The sequence below is a fragment of the Ceratotherium simum genome, chromosome 4 (assembly GCF_057802395.1).
Source record: "Ceratotherium simum simum isolate JZ-2026a chromosome 4, ASM5780239v1, whole genome shotgun sequence".
Classification (NCBI taxonomy): Eukaryota; Metazoa; Chordata; class Mammalia; order Perissodactyla; family Rhinocerotidae; genus Ceratotherium; species Ceratotherium simum.
The window spans coordinates 21,125,072-21,145,297 of record NC_141903.1 but is presented as its reverse complement, the minus strand read 5'-3'; the positions used below and the strand labels follow the sequence as shown (position 1 = coordinate 21,145,297).

General features: G+C 39.2%; 1 protein-coding gene across 1 annotated transcript in view; it reads left to right on the top strand.

The window, feature by feature from the left end:
- Positions 1–4,066: 4,066 nt before the first annotated feature.
- The window catches only part of ITK (IL2 inducible T cell kinase), a 66,350-nt gene continuing 50,190 nt past the window's right edge, over positions 4,067–20,226 (top strand). The window contains exon 1 of the mRNA XM_004428598.3: positions 4,067–4,333. Within this exon, the coding sequence (XP_004428655.1) occupies positions 4,196–4,333 (138 nt within the window). The 5' untranslated portion in view covers positions 4,067–4,195. The remainder of the gene's footprint in view (positions 4,334–20,226) is intronic.

Sequence of the window (20,226 nt, the reverse complement as noted above, 5' to 3'; positions counted from 1 at the left end):
TTTCAGTAAGTTTCTGTGCATAATAAGGACTCTTTTTTTTTTTTTTGTGAGGAAGATCAGCCCTGAGCTAACATCCAATGCCAATCCTCCTCTTTTTTGCTGAGGAAGATTAGCCTTGAGCTAACATCTGTGCCAATCCTTCTCTACTTCATATGGGAAGCTGCCACAGCATGGCCTGACAAGTGGTGCGTCAGTGTGTGCCCGGGATCCGAACCTGCGAACCCGGGCCGCCAAAGCAGAGCGCGCGCACTTAACCGCTGTGCCACCGGGCCGGCCCCCTAGGACTATTTTAACAAAACAACAGTGCCATTATCACACCTTAAAAAATCAATAATAATTTAATAATCAAAAATGCAGTGTTCTGATTTCCCAATTGTGTCATAATGTCTTTATACAATTAATTTGTTTGAATCTAAATCCCAACAAAATCATCACATGCTTGATATGTCTGTTAAAGGCTCTTTTAATGTATAGGTTCTCTTTCTGACTCATTTGTTGCAGACACGGGGTCATTTGTCTTGAGCGTTTTCTGTATTCTGGACTTATGGAATTGCATCTTCATGGTGTCATTTGCCATGTTTCTTTATCTCTTGTATTTCCTGCAAACTCGGATTTAGATCTAGAGGTTTGATGAGATTCGTGTTTGATTTTTTTTTTTTGGCAAGACTTCTGCGTAGGTGGTTTTGTCTACTTCCTATTGCATTACCTCAGGAGACAGGTAATGTCTCATTGTCTCTCTTTTTGTGACGTTAAGATTGATCCGTGTGACACAGTGTTATTAGTCTAATATGTAAATTATGAATTTTTTTATTTGCTTTTCACATAATGATTTTAGCAGCCATCAATGATCATTGCCTAGATCAATTATGTCATTAGGATTGCAAAATGGCGATTTCTAGCACTCCTTCTTCATTTATTAGTTGGAATTCTTCTCTAAAGAAAGACTTCCCCTCATTAAATAGTTGATTATTAAACTGAGATATAATTCTTAAGGAAAAAACAGGAAATATGTTTTATTCTTTTCCTTTGTTTTCCAGTTTTCAGAATAATAAATTGGTTCTCCAGCATCCTCCAAAAGTGATCCATGGGCTGGGTTTTTTTTTTCACGTACCTTATGAACTCATGATTTTAACATTTTGGCTGTTCTTCGATTAATTGCAGTTATTGTTCTTTTTGATGCCTGAATTATTCCATCTTTGGCAAGTGAGAGCTTCTTGAATTTGGCTCCTGTGAGTTGGACTTGCACAAACCAAAACAAAGAGGTTATTTATTTTTATGTATGTTTTCCTGAAAGTGATGGGGGAAATATTGGGCCTCTTAAAGTTATATTTAGGTCAGGACAAAGACCAGTTGTGGTGAGTGGGCTTGAAGACGCTATGGAGAGAGAATAAAATTACTTATGATCGTACTCTATGGAGACTTGGCAAGTGAAAGGTTCCTATTACAACAGCTACTGATGATATTTCGCTTTCCCAGATGGGAACACTTTGTGAAGTCTGTAAATCTTTTAACCTGAACCAACCAGGTATAAATCTACCCTTCTCAAAGAAGTTTATAGTCTAGTTTGGAATATAGCACTATGTTGTTATAATTCGGTTTGTTGTTAGTAACAGAACTTCAAAATACCAGGGACCTAGAAAATTGAATTTTATTTCCCTCTCTGTGAAAAAAGAAAAAGGTGATCTCAGGCTGGCATGGAGGATCCAGGGTCATCAGGGCCCCCGGTTTTTTCTATCTTACTCTCCATTATCCCCCACCTCATGATATAAGATAGCTGCTCCAGGCCTAACTATCATATCCACATTCTAATCAGTAAGAAGGAAGAAAAACAGAAAGAGATGAGCAAGATGACTACCACTAAGAACACGTCCTAGAAGTTGTGCTCATCACTTCTGCTATGTTACATTGGCTAAAAAACAGTCATATGATTGAAAAATATAGTGTTTATTCTGGCTGGCCAGATGCCCAGATAACCTTCAGGGAGTCAGTTACCCAAGAAGAAGGGGAGAGTAGATATTTTGAGAAAGCAGCAATCCCTGTCTTAAGCGCATATGCAGAAGGAAAAAAGTAGTATATCTTTTGGGCAGTGTACTTTCACACATATGTCTTAAAACCTCAGAATGTGGGAGGGGGAATTATTTAAATATCCCTTCCCCCACCATCCTGAGTGTCTCAATTATGCTAGCACATCTAATATATGAAACAAAATTAAGCTGTAGTCTGGTAATTTACATTAAAAAAAAATTTTAGGTAATTGAACTCCTATATAGCAATAGTGGTTGTTTTACTTCGTTTTTTGTCCCTGACCCATATATGCCACCTCTGCTTACACTGCGATTTCTTGGTTATTTACTTCATGCTAGAAATAAGACTCTCATGCTGTACTTTGACTGTGTACTAATTCTAAGACAAGATACATGACTAGCACCCACCGCTCACAGCGTTTATGAGATTCAGTCCTCAAAAGGACCCTCACAAGGATCCTTAGTCTTAAGGATCAGCGAGGATAAGTAGCTTGCTCAAAGAGAAACAGCTTAGTAAGTGACAGAGATGGGATTCCCATATAAGTTTGTCTGTCTTCAGAGCCCATACATGCTTTGTTTTTTATGCCATTCTGAAGGGTTTACATATTTTCTGCTCTTCGACTAAATTTTGGGATAGAAAAGCAATCGTCTGTCTGTAGCACAGAGAAACTTCTGTGGGCTTTCATTTAAATTTTGAAAAATAATAAAATTCAATATATTTCTCTTAAGTGTTTTATGGTCATTGTCTCTTTTAATTGTCCAACCCAGTTTGGTGATTATTCATTCAACACATTTTTCTTAAACATCGTTTTTATGTGCCAGCACTGTGATGGTTGCTGAGTATACAATGGTGAGCAAAACCACACAACAGTCCTCACCATCATGGAGCTTCTAGACCAGTGGGGGAGACAAACATTAATCCAAATTCACTCTCCAAAATGTACAATTACAACTGTCATAAGGAATGTATAATTTAGAGTTAACCAGGCAAAATAGGGGAGAAAAGATATTTTCAGATAAAATACGCAGATGTTCAAAGCAGCATAAAGAGCAGGTGCGAAGGCTGGAGTGAGAACTGAGAACGCATGAATGCGGTATGAAATGAGACTGGAAGGAAGCCAGAGAGCAGCCCTGTAGTGCCTTGTGTAGGGGCACTATTATTCCCTTTCACAGATGAAAAAACTGAGGCTCAGAGCTCTTGAGGAATTTGGCAACAGTCTCACAGCTAGTTAGGTGGTGGAGGCAGAATTCAAACTGTGGTAGGTAGAAAAATGGCTCCCCTAAAGGTGTCCATGTCCTAATCCGTGGAATTTGTGAATATGTTAGGTTACATGACAAAGGAAATTAAGGTAGACGATGGAATTAAGGTTGGTAATAAACTGATCTTAAAATATGGGGATTATTTTAGATAATCCAAGCAGGCTCAAGGTAATCTGAAGGGTCCTTAAATATGTAAGAGGGAAGCAGAAGAAGAGGTTACAGTTGTATGGATGAGAGAACTTGACCTGCTGCTGTTGGCTTTGAAGATGGAGGAAGAGGGCCATTAGCCAAGGAATGCAGGTGGTCCTAGAATCTGGAAAGGCCAAGGAAACAGATTCTACCCTAGACATCCTCCAGAAAGGAACACAGCGCTGCTGACCTCTTGATTTTAGCCCAGTGAGACCCATTTTGGACCTCTGAACTACAGAATTGTGAGATAAATTTGTGAGCCACTAAGTTTGTGATAATTTGTTACAGCAGCAATAGGAAACTAACACACAAATGATGCCCATTGGCTCCATGGGCCCATGTTCCCACCCTTTGTGCTACGTGCCTTAACTGTTGGTTGGGCTAAACCAGGAACTATAAAGATTAAACTCTAATCCTTCATATCATTTTGAGTTTAAGGTTCTTCATTTTCAAGCCATACAGCAAAGAGTATGTATAATTTTTACATGTGCCTCTTGGTTTTGTGAATTTTGAAAGGATGTGGTTATGGCCTTTGACATCAGAGCAGAGGCTCCGCAATGTTGACTGAACATTGATAGAAAGATAACGTTGGAGGCAAGGTGCCTTTGAACAACTCTCTGAAGATCAACTGCCTCCCCATCGCATTCCTTGCCCTGAAGCCGTTTCCTCTGGTTGTGCTAAGGGGTGATGCCCTAGGCGCATCACTTTTCAAGAATTGGATCATGAACAACTTTATCCTCCTGGAAGAACAGCTAATTAAAAAATCCCAACAAAAGAGAAGAACTTCTCCCTCCAACTTTAAAGTCCGCTTCTTTGTTTTAACCAAAACCAGCCTGGCATACTTTGAGGATCGTCATGGGGTACGTGAGCACTTTGTTTTGTCTTTTTTTTTTTAAACAATATTTTGTGTTTAGACTGGGCTGAATCCATGGACTGAAATAAGAAGACAGGGAACACAGACATGCTTGTTATAACACCTAAAAAGTACAATAAGAGTAATCAGAAGAGAAGTGTGCAGAAAAGTCAAGAGATGCGGTGGGTGTGTTAGGCAATTTCAGTTCTAAAAACTGTAAAAGAGTTAAGTTTAGAATTCATTCACTTTTTCCTCTCTGAAAGTTTAATTTTAAAATTATAATATTTCATATGGCAAATGTTATGATTGGATACAATTTGAACTTCATTTAACATATACTACATTTTATGTAACATAGATTAATAAAATATTAGCGATCAGTGGGACCTAAGCAGTGATCTAGCCCAGTTTATTTAATTTATAGTGGAAGAAACTGGTACTTAGAATGGTTCAGTAATGGGTCCAGTGTCAACATTTTTATGAATTTAATTCTGTTTGTCTCAATGTTCACCACTCACCTGATGTCTTGGAATAATATTCCCTGGGCATTTAATTGTCTAAAATTTGCAAGGCACAGTGGTAAACTTCTTCATCCCTTGGAGAACTTCCCAGGAGACTAGAGTTACCATGTACAAAGTGTGATGCAGTACAGACCAGTGGTTCTTATCCAGATGATTACAGAAAAAACTAGGTCAGTCTTTTTATCTAACTAAATATATTCCTATATTCCATAACATCAGTAATAATAAAAGCAACATGAATAATCATGACAATGTAGTTTGGTACAAAAAGCACTGATCGAGGGGTCAGGAGACCAACTCTATTTCTCTCTAGGTGAGTTAGCCGGGGCAAATGTGTCTACCTTCTGTGTCAGGTTCTTTTTTTATAAAATGAAAGGACTGGAAATACCACCTACAACTCTTGTTTCTTCTTTAAAAATCCTTTGTTTCTATTAAATAGCACTTGGTTAACCCTTCTCGCAATTAATTCAAAGCATGTTTGACTTCTTCCTATATCATTGTATTGTTTTTCCATCACTAGGATGGAAGGGCAAGGGTTTTCGCCTATATTTTACTGAAGGGGAAATAACACTAGGTGCTTGATGGTCACTTAGAGACAAAGGTGCTTCGAATCCTTGTTGGCATCTGACTTAGTAGGTGTAGGCATGAGTTTGGGGTCTTTTGAGAGTCAGGCTTTGAAGTATTCAATGAAATGGAGTCCTGAGTGAAGCCAGGCTGGCTATGGAGGCTATGGATGCCTGGCCTTTTAAATTGCGGGTGAAATAATACTGGCTCTTCTTTGGAGGTGAAAAGACGCGCTCATCTTCAGCAGACTCTTACTGATAACAATCCACCAATCATTCAGAAAGGAAATGGAATTACTCATGGGCAAGGCCTCTTTGGTTGGTGCCCAATAAGTATTTGTTGACTAGTTAATAGAGGGCCAGAGGTTATGTTATGAGCTTGGAGGATTCATCATATAGAGCTGATAATCCACATGACATCAGTCAGTTTTTTCTTTTTGTGAATAAGATATTAGAAGTTCTTGTTTCATATTGAAAGAACAGTCATTTTCCTTTAAACCTTTTTTTTCAAAGCCCATTTTATAGTTTTCACCAATTTGTTGTCCTGACTCAACACAGCATCGTCTCATTTAGTTAGTACTGATCATTCCTGAGCAGCTTTGCTGTTTGTGAACTGTTTGGTTGTGAATTCAGTATCGTATTATTTGCAAATAATCACACAACCAAATGATCTTAATTCAGAATTTTGTTGGTTATAATTTGCACGAAGACAGTGTTGTGAAATCACTTCACTTCTTCATTTGAACATTATGAAAAATTCCAGGACAATTAATTTATTCTGGGGAGCCCTGGGCTATAGTTTTTAAGACTTCCATGTGGGATATAGCAGATGTATGACATACAAACATCAAATTTCTTATTTTCTAATGCCCATAGCTTATATCATAAATAACATTTTTTTAAATCATTTCTTTAGATATTATAGAAATTTATTTGTTAGAAATTTATCCAAGGTCTCTGAGAAAAGTAAGATGTGTGAGTTATTATTGTTTATGTCCTATGTATGTTCCATTGTTTAGGGCCATCAGTTTGCACACAAGAGTGCATTGTGCATTGCCCATAAATAATAATAGCATTACACTTGTGGAAATAAACTTTTTATTTTTAGATTAAAGCCTCAGTCTTCCCATCTGTAAAATGGGTGTAATAAAAGTACTTACTTCATGGGAAGATGGTAAAGATTAACAGAGAGAATGTATTTAGACTGAACTATTTAAATTTACCATTTGGTAGATCAAAAAAGGTCAGATATTGCCAATTTCGTATAGTTCAACTTAATATATAAAGTACCTAGCAGAAGTCTGGTCACCTAGTAAAATTGAGCTATTATTTGTATCATCGTAATATCTCTGAAGGAGCGAGCAGGGTGGCATAACACATTTGTTTTCGAATGAAGGGAGACATTAAAGGATTCTTCAAAGTCAGGCTAACGTAAAGCTCCTGGTTCCTTCTATTCTGTGGCTGAATACAAATCTGTGGGGAGAGGCATACATGCATCATGAGATGCCTGATGCTGGGCCAACCATTGCCCCTCTCAGGGTCTCAGCTTCTTTTTCTCTTTTCTTATTTGTGAAATCATGTTCCTTCAGCTCTAAAATCCTGCGAATTTATGACATCATATGAAAAATAATTCTTCTACCTATTCAGGAACAAATTCTGTACTTCTGCAAATTAAGTATGTTTTTTCTAACTTGAGATATCCATGCCTATTGTCATTATAATACTGATTGAGCCTTTTATTTTAACGTGGATTTAGTTCTATGTCAGATGCCTGTTTCCCCTATTGAGATGTGCAAGTGTTTTCAGTGGGGCCAGGAAGTTCGTTCGTCCTGCTGGAGCTGTGGGCCAGAAAGAAACAGAGAGGTGGCATGTGGCGGCTCACAGGCAGGCGTGATTTCAGACGTTCCCCTGGACCTGCCAGTTTCTTTACAAAGTGGTCCCTGATGCCTGGCCTTCTTTAACAAAAAACAATAAGAGAGTAGGGCCCAATGGTGTGCTGGTACGTGTTTAACAACCATTGTAGTGGTAGTGGTGGTAGAGAGTATTGGGGAACCCTGATTCGTAGTGTTTGCCAATTTCTCTGGTGTAAATACTCCCATCGTAGCCAATTTCAAACTACCAATGTGATATCTACTGGCTCACAAAATTCCTGAAAATTTTAGTCAGCTCTCGTGGGCCAGTGCAAGTCGACTCCAGCACACCACTGGTGGCTTAAATACAAATAATCTCAGGAGAGGCAGTCACCGACCAAGCAACATGCTAGTTGCACATGACTGATGTCAGATCCTTTTCAGTCAGGGGCAAAGAGAGACGTGGAGGGCCTCGGGCACCTTGAGTAAGCATGGGATGAAAAGGGCAGCAAAGATGCAGACAAGCATCACAGATTGGTGAGGCCAGCATAGCCAACTGGAGCTGGATTCAAATGCTGCCTCTATCACTTTCTAGATGTGGGACCTCAAGCAAGATATTGAACCTCTTTAAGCTTCTATTTCCTATTTGTAAAGTAAGAACCCCAATACTACCTACCTTGAGCAATGTTGTGTATTTCATGAGAAAAGTATGTTATAAGCTTGGCACTGTACCATCTCTATCTCCTGAAAGGCCCTTGGGAGAACTGGAAAGGTTTCCTCATTTTCATGACTCTGCACTTTAGGAATCAAGTTTGCTTTGCTCACCATCGTGTGGGAGCCATTATCATTTACAGGGGAAAGGATAAACAGTCAAGATCACCATTCTAGTCAGTGTCCTGTTGAGGGTCTCCACTCCTCTTGGACTCTTCCCTTTAGCCTACAGTCTGATCTAGTGGCAGAACCATCTCTTGCAGCATGCGTGCTTCCTAAATTAAAGATGGAAGATGGGGAAATGGTTCCCTTTCCTTGCTTTTGAAAGCATTATTTCATAGCAGTCAAAAACACAGCTTCTGGTGTCAGACAGATCTGGGTCGAAAACCAGCTCCGTTACTTAAGAGCTGTGTGGCTTTGCATAAGTTGCTTAATGCTGTGTGACCCTCTATAAAGCTATTTATATTCTTTACAATGATTCAACTTTCCTTCTTGATCTTGCTTCCTTTTAATGAGATGAAGTCACCATTATTCTAATAATAATAGTAACTAATATTTCCTGAGCACTTACTATGGATCAGTCACTGTGCTAAATATGGATTATTTCATCTAATCCTTACAACCACCCTGTAAATTAGGAACTGTTATTACCCAAATCTACAAAGCAGGTAACTGAGGCAAAGAGAATTTAAATAACTTGCATTGGGAGAATTTATATAACTCTCATATGTCTCCAGAGCCTACACAGTTTCCCTGATAAATGGTGGTTATTACTATTGGCAGTTGTTACTCATGGGTAATTGGAGACTCCACTGGGTTATTACAAAGTACACAATGCCTTCTTACTCTAACGTCCTCCTATAAAAGCTGGTCCTGAAAACCAGCAACCCGTGCTACATGGGTCTTCTGCAGTGAAGTATGCTATGAGTTCTACCATTTCCACACACACTCCAGGACATATCTTTGTCTTCATTCACTTCAGGCAGCACCACTATGTGCCCAAAAAGAAATGAGAGCGTTGGCAAACTTTGCCTCCTAAAGTTCCTCTAGAATCTATCCACTTCTCTCCACTTCCTTCAGTCACCTTCCTCATGAAAGCTGCCAGCCTCTCTCACCTGGGACTGCTACCACCTCCTAATGGTCTCCCTGCATCCATCTACCCAGGCCACCACCGCTCCGTTCCCCACATAGCAGCCAACGTGAGCTTTTCACGTGGTGACTGTGATCGTGTCCTGATGACCTTCATCAGAAGCTGACATGTCCCTTCAGGAGTTTTCCCCTTTGCCCTGAGAGTGGACACCAGAATGTATCGCATGGTCTCCTCCGTCTCAGCTCATGTCCCTTTTTCTCCCACGTCTCCGGGCTCTAACCACAAAAGATTTCCTTCAAGTTTAAGGCCTCCATTTTAAATGTCACTTGCTTGGGGAAGCCTTCCTCGATTTCCCTGGACTAGATCATCTCCTCTTGTTATACACTGTCATAGCAACATGTACCCTTTCTTCAGAGCACATGCCAAATGTAAGTACCCATTTATTAATGTGATTATTGTACTAATGTCATTCCCCCACCCCACCCTCCATTAGAATATAAACTTTGCAAGGGCTGGCACCCAATTTACTAACAATGGCATGGCCAATATCTAGGACAGTGTCTGGCACATTCTTATTAATTATTTGTGGAAGGAGGAAAACAAGGGAGAGAAGAAGAGGGGGAGGAAAGACATGAGGTATAGATACAGTTGGAGAGCTTAGAGTTACACAAGTGAACCTTTAACAGAACAAGGTTCAATGCCAAAAGAGTAGAGAACAAAGCAAGTGATATGGAACTTCTAACAGGAGATTCTCGGGTGTAGGATTAAGTAAATAAGACTTCTTGGAGGTAGCAGTTCATGGCCTAGCCTTGAACAAGGAACAGGAGGATTTGGGTGGTTGGAATTTTGAGAGTTGGTCCAGAGAGGCACATGTAGGAGCCAGGAGGTGGGCCAGCCCCCAGAACCCTCCCTCCCAACTCTTTTTAGGAGAACTGTTCTCTTTTTTCCTCCACTGTGTCTTACCCTTTCTTCCTTCCCTTTTACAGCTAAACTGTTTGTAGATAATGTTCCTAAAGCTACCTGAGCATTTTAGCTTGAGACTTTCATCAGTCATGATCTCTCTCCACTTCATTCCTATGGGACTGAACTGCCTTCTAGCTAGGCTCCCCTTCATGCTTGAGGCTCCATATGATTTATTATCCAAGCAACAGCTAGAATGAACTTTTAAAATGAAAAGTCAGATATTACTTCCTATTTTAAAGCCATCTGTGGCTGTTTAGAAGAGTATTTAAATAAATTCTCAACTATGGCTTATAGGACTCTTCATCCCGCAGTCCCTACCTGCGTTTCCAATGTCATTTCACCTCACACTCCCTTTATCCATCATGCTTCTAGCCCATCTGCCTTCTTTCTGAGCCTTGAACACCCCAAGCTCATGCTCCCCCTAGGGTCTTTGCTCAAGGTCAGGACTAGGGTGAGGCAAGTGAGATGCACACTTAAGGGGGTGATCACTCTCGGGGTCCTGCAAGTGTGGAGTCTTTGCATTAGTTGTTCCCACTGTCTAGAACAACTCAGATTTTTGCAGGATTGGTTCTTATCTTATTGTTTCTCATCTCTTCAAATATTTTCCAGGATCCTCTTTTTTTTTTTTAGAGCACATAGATACTTCAATACGTCAGTATCTGCACTTATTTATTGAGTTTATTGACATGCTTTCTTGTCTGTACATCCACTGGGAGATCAGTTCCATGAGAGGAGAGGTCTTAGTTGCCTTGCTCACCACTGTATCATCAACATTTAGGACAGTGCCAGGCACATAGTAGGTGGTCAGTCCATACCCAGTGAATGACCGAAGTTCACATAACTCAAATTGAATTCAGAAGAGCATCTTGGAGCTAAAAATGTCAGCCTTCTCTAGCCAGGCAAAGAAAAGTAAGGATGCAATTCAGGTCATTCAAGGCCAAAAATGTGCTGTTTCCATGTCTGCGTTAATGGAATTTCTTCATAAATTGATTTTTGCCTGTGTGATGTGATACTGATATTTTTTGGAGAAAGCCATTGGATAGAGAATTTTTGTTTTAGAGGCAAATACTAAAATAAGATTTGATTCCTATTGTTCAGGGACAGGTACATCCATTAATCAGTTTCCACAGTAAAAGTAGGCCATAGAACAAAACTATAAATGTGAGGATTTAGTTTCTGCCTCAGTCTGGAAAAAAGGTTTAACTGGAAAACATAAGAGCTCAGTTTCATGAACTATGAGATCCATGTAAAACAAGACACCTTCACATCAAACTCAGAAATGCACCCCACAGAAAACCATTCTACAGCTCTTCTCAAATTTTCACAGGCCAAATAGCAGATCCTCACTTCTGCCCCTATTTCCTTAACCAAGTAGTAACAATTCCTTCTACTCAATGAGATTTTAGGCCTCCTGAGAAGAGGAGATCTTCCAGGACCTAATTTTCATCCAGAGATCAGTCTGGGTTTGCCTTCATGACACCTGGGGGCCTCACTTAAAGTGATCCAGAAGCTCTGAAATGGTTTCCCATGCATATAAAATTCTCTTTTTAGATCAAATGTCTGCTCAGGTCCTTGAAATTTCAGTAAAAGTTGTCAATATTTTAATAGAATAAGAACTTGGTCCAAAATCTTATGTTGCCATATAATTCCCATTAAGCTCAAGTTATTCATAAGTAGGCTTCTCGTTGCATTTTCCTTTTTTAATATTTCAGAAGTTACAGAAATTATATCTGCTTGCTGTAAAAAAATTCAAATATATGACTCTTCCCCCTAAAACTGCATATCTTTGTGCCAAACCGTTTTTATTATTTTTTTTAACCTAACACTGTATCAAGGAAATGTTTCCATGTTAGTATATTTTTATTCATTAGTTCAGCAAACATTTCTTGAGCACCTAGTATGTGCCAGGCTCTGTGCTAGATGCTAGGAATACAGTGGTAAATAATAGAGACAAGGTGTCTGCCTTCATAAGCTTACACGTTAGTGGAGGATACAAGTAGAGGGGGCACATAGGTTCTGTGGAAAGACTAAGCAGTAGCCGGGGCTCAGTTGGGAAGAAGGGTGTGAAAAGAAGGAACTGATATCTAGGCTGAGGTTTGAAGGGTGAGAAAGAACCGGTCAAGTGAAGAAATGGGGAAGAACATTTCAAGCACAGGGAAATGCAAGTGTGAAGACTGAGGTAGGAAAAGGCTTGGCCTGTGTGAGGGACAGAGACTTGAACATACAGAGTTCAAGAGAGGTTCTTGCCAACGTCATATGGCGCCCCGCTTCCAGGGATACTTTGTCCAGAATCATACTACTCCATGTTTTGGTGGAAAATTGCTTAGTGTATACCTTGCCTCAGGACCGACACTGACCTCAGGCAGCCTTTAGCAGTGAAGACTGAAAACAAGTTAGAATCAGGTTAAATCCACTTTGATGAATCTCAAGACACAGAGCAACAAATCTTCATATCGCCATACTGTTAAAAAAATTAATGAAACAGTTACACCCAAAGTGTTCTCCGTAACTCTTTTGTCTTAAGACATCAATTTACTGTGTGTGTGAGAGTGATCTTTTCTCTCATGCGGATATAAATTTCATGTGGTTATAATCATAATGCATGACAATTTCATATTCTACTTTTTCCATATATTCTTTTGTAGATACATTTCCATATATCTACATGGCCTCCAAAGTAATTGTTTTCTCATATATATGATTTTTTTAATGATCAAGATGGTTCATTTCAGAGATATACCATCTATTTTACGTACCTGAACAAATTGACGAACTTATCTATCATCTATTGTTCGACATTCAGGTTGTTTTCAGGTATAGTGAAAACACTGAAAAATAATAGTATACCTTACACAGGACCATCTTCATTTTAAAATCAGCTCCTTAGGATAGAGTACCACATGTGGGAAAACTGTCATAGGATAAGAACAGCTTATGGCCTCTCTCATTTGTTGCTACACCATCTTCCTAAGAGACTGAAGAAATGCACAGGGCCACAAAAAGTTACCAGAACCATTAGAGAAGATTATGTTTCTAAGAAGGAACCAATAAAAACAAAAGAATCCCATTATTGTGGTGATTTTCAAGTACACTATTGTTATAGGCTCTGAATGTTGTGGCGAGAGAGAGGGAAAATATATAATACCATATACGTGGGTAAGATGATTTGATGTAAAGTCAGCCTTATATAGATATGTAGATGAACCCACCACACTCATAGTAGGATTTAAAGGGTGCCGAAAAGCCTCCTACTATGCAAAATATCAGTCTCCCTATTTGATCATCTTAGAGGGTCTGAAAGGTTCATGTGAATGAGATTTTGGGTCAGATCATCAAGCATCCTCATCAAGAAGCAACTGAAATACAGGAAGGTATCACATAAGCCATTTTTTACTTTTCCATAGAGGTAAGTTCCAATTTTAGATAGGCCCTAAAAAACTGAAAGTCTCAGACAGACTGTAATTCTGTAATTCTGGAAAAGTGGGATGAGGTGAGGAAGCAGCAACACGGCAACTTAACAGAATGGAGACCTGGCACTAATTAACCTAGGTGACCTTGGTCGATTTCTTATTCTATCTGGGTTTTAGTTTTCTTCTCCATAATATCAAGGGATTGGACTAGATCAGTGATTTTCAAGGGATTGGACTAGATCAGTGATTTTCAAAGTTTCTAAAGCATGGAACCCTCTTTTAGTACAAAATTATACAAGTTGTCACCATCCCCATACATAAAATAGAAGTGGAAGTCTTCTGGTTGAAGGGAGAACATAGAGACTGCCCAGAACCCTCCCTTCTTGGCCTGCCTCTTGACCTGCAGTGATCACCAAGGTGTCTTCCAATTCTATGACCTCAGTCTCCCCAGGGTGTAAATTGAATGCTAGAAATGACAAGACAAGAGCCAATTTAGAAAGTCCTTTCACCTTGAGGCTTCAGCTCCAACATAAAAAGTTGGATTGAATGATCTCTAAAGACCTTCTCGCTCAAAAAAGTGGAAACTATGTCATCGTATCTCTCTGCCACTGATCTCAGGAATTCACAAATAGACATGGACATTAGCTAAACATGGAAGATTTTCCGGGAAGTAATACATCTAAGAGATAATTAACATCTATGTGCCTAATAAGACATGCATGATGTCAAAATCCAAGCATGACACTGACAATACAACTTAAAAAAGAAGGCAGACATTTCAAATGTAACCAATGTAAGAAATAAGAGCCAATATTTAAAGAATTCTTGCTGTGTTTCACGGCACCAGGTTAAGTACTTTTCATGTAGCATGTCATAAGTATTCACAACAGCCACATGCCTTAGGTCCTATTGTTAGCCCCATTTTATCAATGAGAAAGCAGAAGCTTAGAGAAGCTAAGTATCTTTTCCTAGGTCACACATCTGGGACAAGTATTAAAGGTTGGATTAAATGTTCTTCAATGGTTATTTTCAGATCTAACTTTTTTGAGTCTGAGAAGTCTTATAATAGAAACTGTGGTGGCCAATAAGGGAGAGTTGGGGCAAGGATTTGTTGATGAGTTTCCAGCACTGTCTGATGGAGGTCCTGAGTGGGGATGGTGGCACAAACAACATCATCAACAACAATAACTAGCATTACCGCAAGAGAGGCCTGAACATATTCCTATGGATTTTCTCTTGTAATCCTCACAATTCTTTGAAGAAGATGAAAGTCAAATTCTGTTTTAGAGAGGAAGCAGTTGAGACACAGAAGTTAAGCAATTTTCCCAAGGTCACAATAGGGTGGTAAGTGGAAAAACAACACCTTGCCTTAGGATGTAGCGATTGCCTTGGGGTATACCTTGATCCCACGCTCATTAGTGTGTCCTTTTCTGAGATCTCTTTGGTTGCCCAAGAAGAATCTCCTTCTGTAAGAATTCTCTGAAAAAATGACACAAGCATCTTGGCCATTCTGTTTCTCACTGAGAGTTTGTGAATTCACCAGTCTCTTGTGACTTTGCGTAGTGTGCTTCTGTCCACCTGGACTCTGTAGGCTGACAAAAATGAGTTCCTGAACTTGTAAACCTGAGGATCTGATCCTGGGATGACCTCTGCCAAGGAAAGATGCTGTATAAGCCTCAGCTCCACTTGGTTTACCAGGCTAGGTAATCATAATAACAGCTACCCCTCATTGGGCAGTTTCTGGGAATAACATTTTAGAAATGCTATACCCAGAGTGGTAATACAGGGAAGACCACCATGTAGGGAGTATCAGCCAGGACCAGGGGCCCAGCAAGTGAGATTGAGGGCACTAACACCAAACCTGGCCCTTTGTCACAATCCATACTGCAGCCTGTTTCATTGATCCAATTGTTTCCCAAAGTGGGGTACCACTAGGCATACACAAGATGGGACATGGATAAATCTGGTTTTGACATGTTTTTAATCTAATTGTTATTTGTTTCTTATGATTTATATTTTAAAAAGGATGTTTTTAAATTTATGATGGTGATTTAAAACTTCCTTTTAAAAAAAGTTTGTTTAAATGAAAAAGTAAATCAATTTAAAGAATAATATTAAGTACATAACGCCATTTGATGGAACTAGATTATGGTGGAAATTGCATGGGTGCATTGCAAACTGAAGCCTAAAATGCTGAATCCATGGGATAGCAACATACATCACCATTCATGATTATTTGTTTTTAAATAGTTCAGAGAGTGAAATATAATAACCTCCACTGGACATTTAGAGACACAGAGGGGCATCCACAGAGACTAGGGCACTTGGAGAGGTAAGCACAAAAGAGACAGGCAAAAGAGGTCTTCTCAGGCCCCCACGCTCTACCTAGACAGCTGTAACTCAGGGGCAAGTGAGCCTGCTACCACAAACTATCTGACCCCAAAATTTCTCTGAATTCAAGAAAAAGCTGTCATAATTCTAAAAAAGTCCATTATAAATCTCAATGACGTTAGGTTAGTGCCGTTTACTTTGCTTTCTACTGTGTTGCAAATTGATATGATTGGTTCCCAAAACAGAATTAACTCTTGGTGGAATGAACTCTTGCCCCCTTGCCTCTGTGCCTGTTGGACTTTAGGTCTGTGTATTAATAGTTACTTTTGTTAGGTGATCTTCTGCAAAATGTAGATTAATTTTTTAAAAAATTCATGAATAGATAATACATTCATGTAATTTTTTTAAAAACTGTTAGAAAATGCTCTGCAGTGGCAAATCTCCCACCCTGTTCTCAGCCACACCACTTCCTTGCCTGAAAGCAACCAATATAATTAATTTCTTAACAGTTCTTCCAATGATACTTTATGCGTATATACATAAATACAAATAAACATTCTTCTTTCCTTCCTTTTAATACAAAGGTAGCGTACTCCACACACACTTCTTATACTTTCTTTTGGTTGGTTAGCAATACTTCTTGAAGATCAATCCATAACTGTACACAAGGAGTGTCTTAATTCTTTTTGTATGGTTGCATAATATTTCGTTGTATGGATAAAAATTTTATTTTGATGGACATTTAGTCTGTTTCCAATTTTTTTTCTGTCATTACAAATAACAGGGAATGAATGACCTTGTCAGTATGTCACTTTTTATATGTATGAGCATGTCTGTAACAAGGGTTCTCAACCAGGGTCGATTTTGCCTATCTCCGGCAATGTCTGGAGAAAATTTTGGTTGTCATAACTAGGGAGGAGGGAGCTACTGGCATTTGTGGGTAGAGCCAGGGATGCTGCTATGTATCTTACAATGCACAGGACAAACCCACAACAAAGAATTATCCAGCCCAAAATGTAATAGTGCCAAGGTTGAAGCCCTGGTTTATAGAAAACACTTCTAGAAGTGGAATTGCTGTGTCAAATGATATTTGCATCTGCTATTTTGTTGAACATGACCAAATTATTCTCCACATAATTTGTAGCAATAAACATTCCCCAGGGCCACGTGTGAGATGCTTGTTTTCTCAAAACCTCACCAACACCATTATCATATGTTGTGATCTTTGCAAGTCTAAGAGGTTTTAAAAAATGTTTTCTCATAATAATTTAGTTGCATTTCTGTTATTGTAGTGAGTTTGAGCATCTTTTCATATACTTAAGAGCAATTTACATTCCTTTTGCCCATTTTTCTATAATGTTAGTATTTTCCTTAATAATTTATAGGAGTTTTTTTATCTGTTAGCTAAACCCTTTGTGCAGACTAGTTTTAACTTACCTTTTCCTTGTCACGAGATTTTTATCCACCTGCCAATCATTCTGGAAATCTTATTCAAATTGTTTCTATTGAGAGTTTTGTCATAGGGTCACCAAATATCACTTTCTGCTGCACCCTTGGTCTAATCTGCTGTTCCCTCAATGAACCAATTAACAAATATTAATTGAACATCACCTCTGTGCAAGGAGTTATTTCCTGAAATGCAGTGGTTATTAATTCACATATTTTGGCTACCGACTCTTCAGTGCTTGAAGGGTAGATAGAAAAATATACTCTTTCAAACTCATTGAAGATCTCATATGGCCAAACCAGAAAGAAAGAGGGTTTTGAAAGAGCATTCACAGACCAGAGACACTGAGAGACACAACGTGCAGGACACCTTGAGGGTATACTTTGTACCAGCATATAGCACTTAGTTCCTGCTCTTAGTTTCCTTTTCTCTCTGCCCACTTTTGTAAGAAAATTTAAACAAACATGATTTTTTTCATGCTAGGATCACTAATATCTTTATTTAACATGAATGAGGCTTGGAATTTATTCCTAAATTATTGCTTCACGTCTATGATAAATATACCCATATAAAAGCACACTGAGGACCGGCCCACTACGGCCGGTGGCGTAATGGTTGAGTTCGCTGTGCTTTGCTTTGGCGATTCACAGGTTCAGATCCTGGGCACGGACCTACGCACTGCTCATCAAGCCATGCTGTGGTGGCATCCCACGTACAAAATAGAGGAAGATGGGCACGGATGCTTGCTCCCGGCCAATCTTCCTCAGCAAAAAGAGGAAGATTGGCAACAGATGTTAGCTCAGGGCCAATATTCCTCACCAAAAAAAAAAAAAAAAAAAAAAAAAGCACACTGAGTTGCTTTATTAGAATCTATGCAGAAAATGGCTATCACTCAAGAACTTGAGAGGAGTTGTCATGACCTTGAACCTCCATGGGCACAGAAGAGCAGGTGACAGCTGCTGCATGGCTGCCACTTACTGCTAATAGAGTATGAAGTTACAAGGGCAAGGAGCCGCATCATTTTGCACACCCAGCATTTTCTGTGCACCCCTTAGCCCTCTCCCATAGTCATCTGCCAACGTTGTATTACAGGGTGGTGTTTTCAAAATTTCTGACTGCTTTCAAATATTATTTTCCTTTTTCTGCTTAATAAATTTACATGCTCACTCTAAAAACTTCAAATATTGTAGAAATATATAACTTACACTGTGAAAGTTTGCCATAGTGTCATCCACAGGGAGAGTCAGTGTAGCAGTGTTCCTTCTTGTACTATTTCCTTGAATATTGCACATACTAGTATATATTTTATCTCTTTTCCAAAAAATGAGATGGTGCTCCATCTATTGCTCTAAACCTGCTTTTTACATTTAATATATATATATATTTTTTGTCCCTCCATATAGACCAACTTTACTCTGTTAATGGCTACAGAGTAGTCGCCGGATAGATAAACCATAACTAAATTAATCATTTATCCATTATTGATGGATATTCAGGTTGCTCTAGGTTTTTTAGTAAAGAAATAATGCCACTATGAACATCCTTTTTCCTACGTATTTATATATTTTGAACAAATGTTTCCACGGGATAAATCCTGTAAGGGAAATGTACTTATCTATTTTTAGTTAACTGTTTTTAAATACAATAAAAGAAATGCATGTTCATGATAAGATAGTGAAACAGTTTAGAAGGATATGAGGTGAAAAGAGAAGCTCTCTCCCTGTTTCCCACTCCCAAACCCCAGAATCACTCCCGTGAGTATCTGCTCCTCATAGTTTCTTGTGAGAAATACATTCATAATTTTAACAGAAGATTCCAAATTGCCCTCTGAAAACTGTATGAGAGTATAGTTCTTTTTCCTTTCTTTTCTTTCTTTTTCTTCTTTTTTTGTAAAATCCTCACTTTTTTCTCTTGGGTAGTCAGGGTGCTACTATTGACAAAATGGCAGACCTAAAGAGCACTAGAGTGTTTTCCCCACAGCACAACCAGCCGCATGGTAAACCACAGTGTGAAAACCCTGAGGGAAGGAAAGCCAGTTGACTCTGGTTTCACTATGACTAAGAGGTCTTGTGGAAAAGAGGAAAGAAAAGAAGGCAGGTGTGGGATGTATCGTAGTTTCCTGATTTTGAGTTGGTCCAGGAGCCTCAAAATCTGCTACCTTGGCTCCAGATCTTCCCAGAACCTCAAAGTTTAGTGAAGGTAGGTCCAGGCGAAGGTAGGGTTGGAGGAGAGGAGGAACCAGCAATAGCCAATTACAAATTGCACTGGTGTTTTAGAAGATGCTACTTTTTCCCATGGAGACAATATGATCACATCTTTATTGAGTATCAAGCAATGTGCTAGGTGCCTTCCTGTAGCTCAGGTCATAATAACCCTGAGCAGCAGCTGTCAGCATCCCCACTACTACTAAAGAACTAAAAGAGTAAGAGCTAAGAAAACTAAGCTCAGGGAACTGAGACATCTTGCCCAATGTTACCTGTCATCATAGAGATTCAAACCATGGCTTTTCCAAGTCCTGAATCTCTGTTTTTCTCCCCTGCAGCACAAGGGCTCCCTTTATCATAAGGGACAGAAAACTGAGATAGGAGAGTGGGAGGGAAATCATGGGCAACCTCCAGCATGTTTTGCAGAGGGGATGAAACTAGAATCCAGGAAGCCTCCTAAAACCAATTTTAGAACTGATATTCTGCATTCTGCTAGGGGCAGGGAAAACAAACCCCAAATCAGTCACTTTAGTTTCATTTCATATGATATCAGTTTTAATTTCAATTGTGTCATTCTGTAATTTCAGATTGGTACAGTGGCTATACTATACCCCAGAAGACGCAATGAGCAAAATATTTGAAATGCCTTGTTAGAATCATCATCAGAAAGATTTTCTAATCCTAGAGACTCTGATAAAGGCAGCATGTGGCTACTTTTGCAGTGTGATCTGGGAAAGTCTTAAATGCATCACTCCCCTCAGTGGTTCCCTTTGAAAAATGCTCTCTCAGCTGAAGCCTAAAATTCTGTTA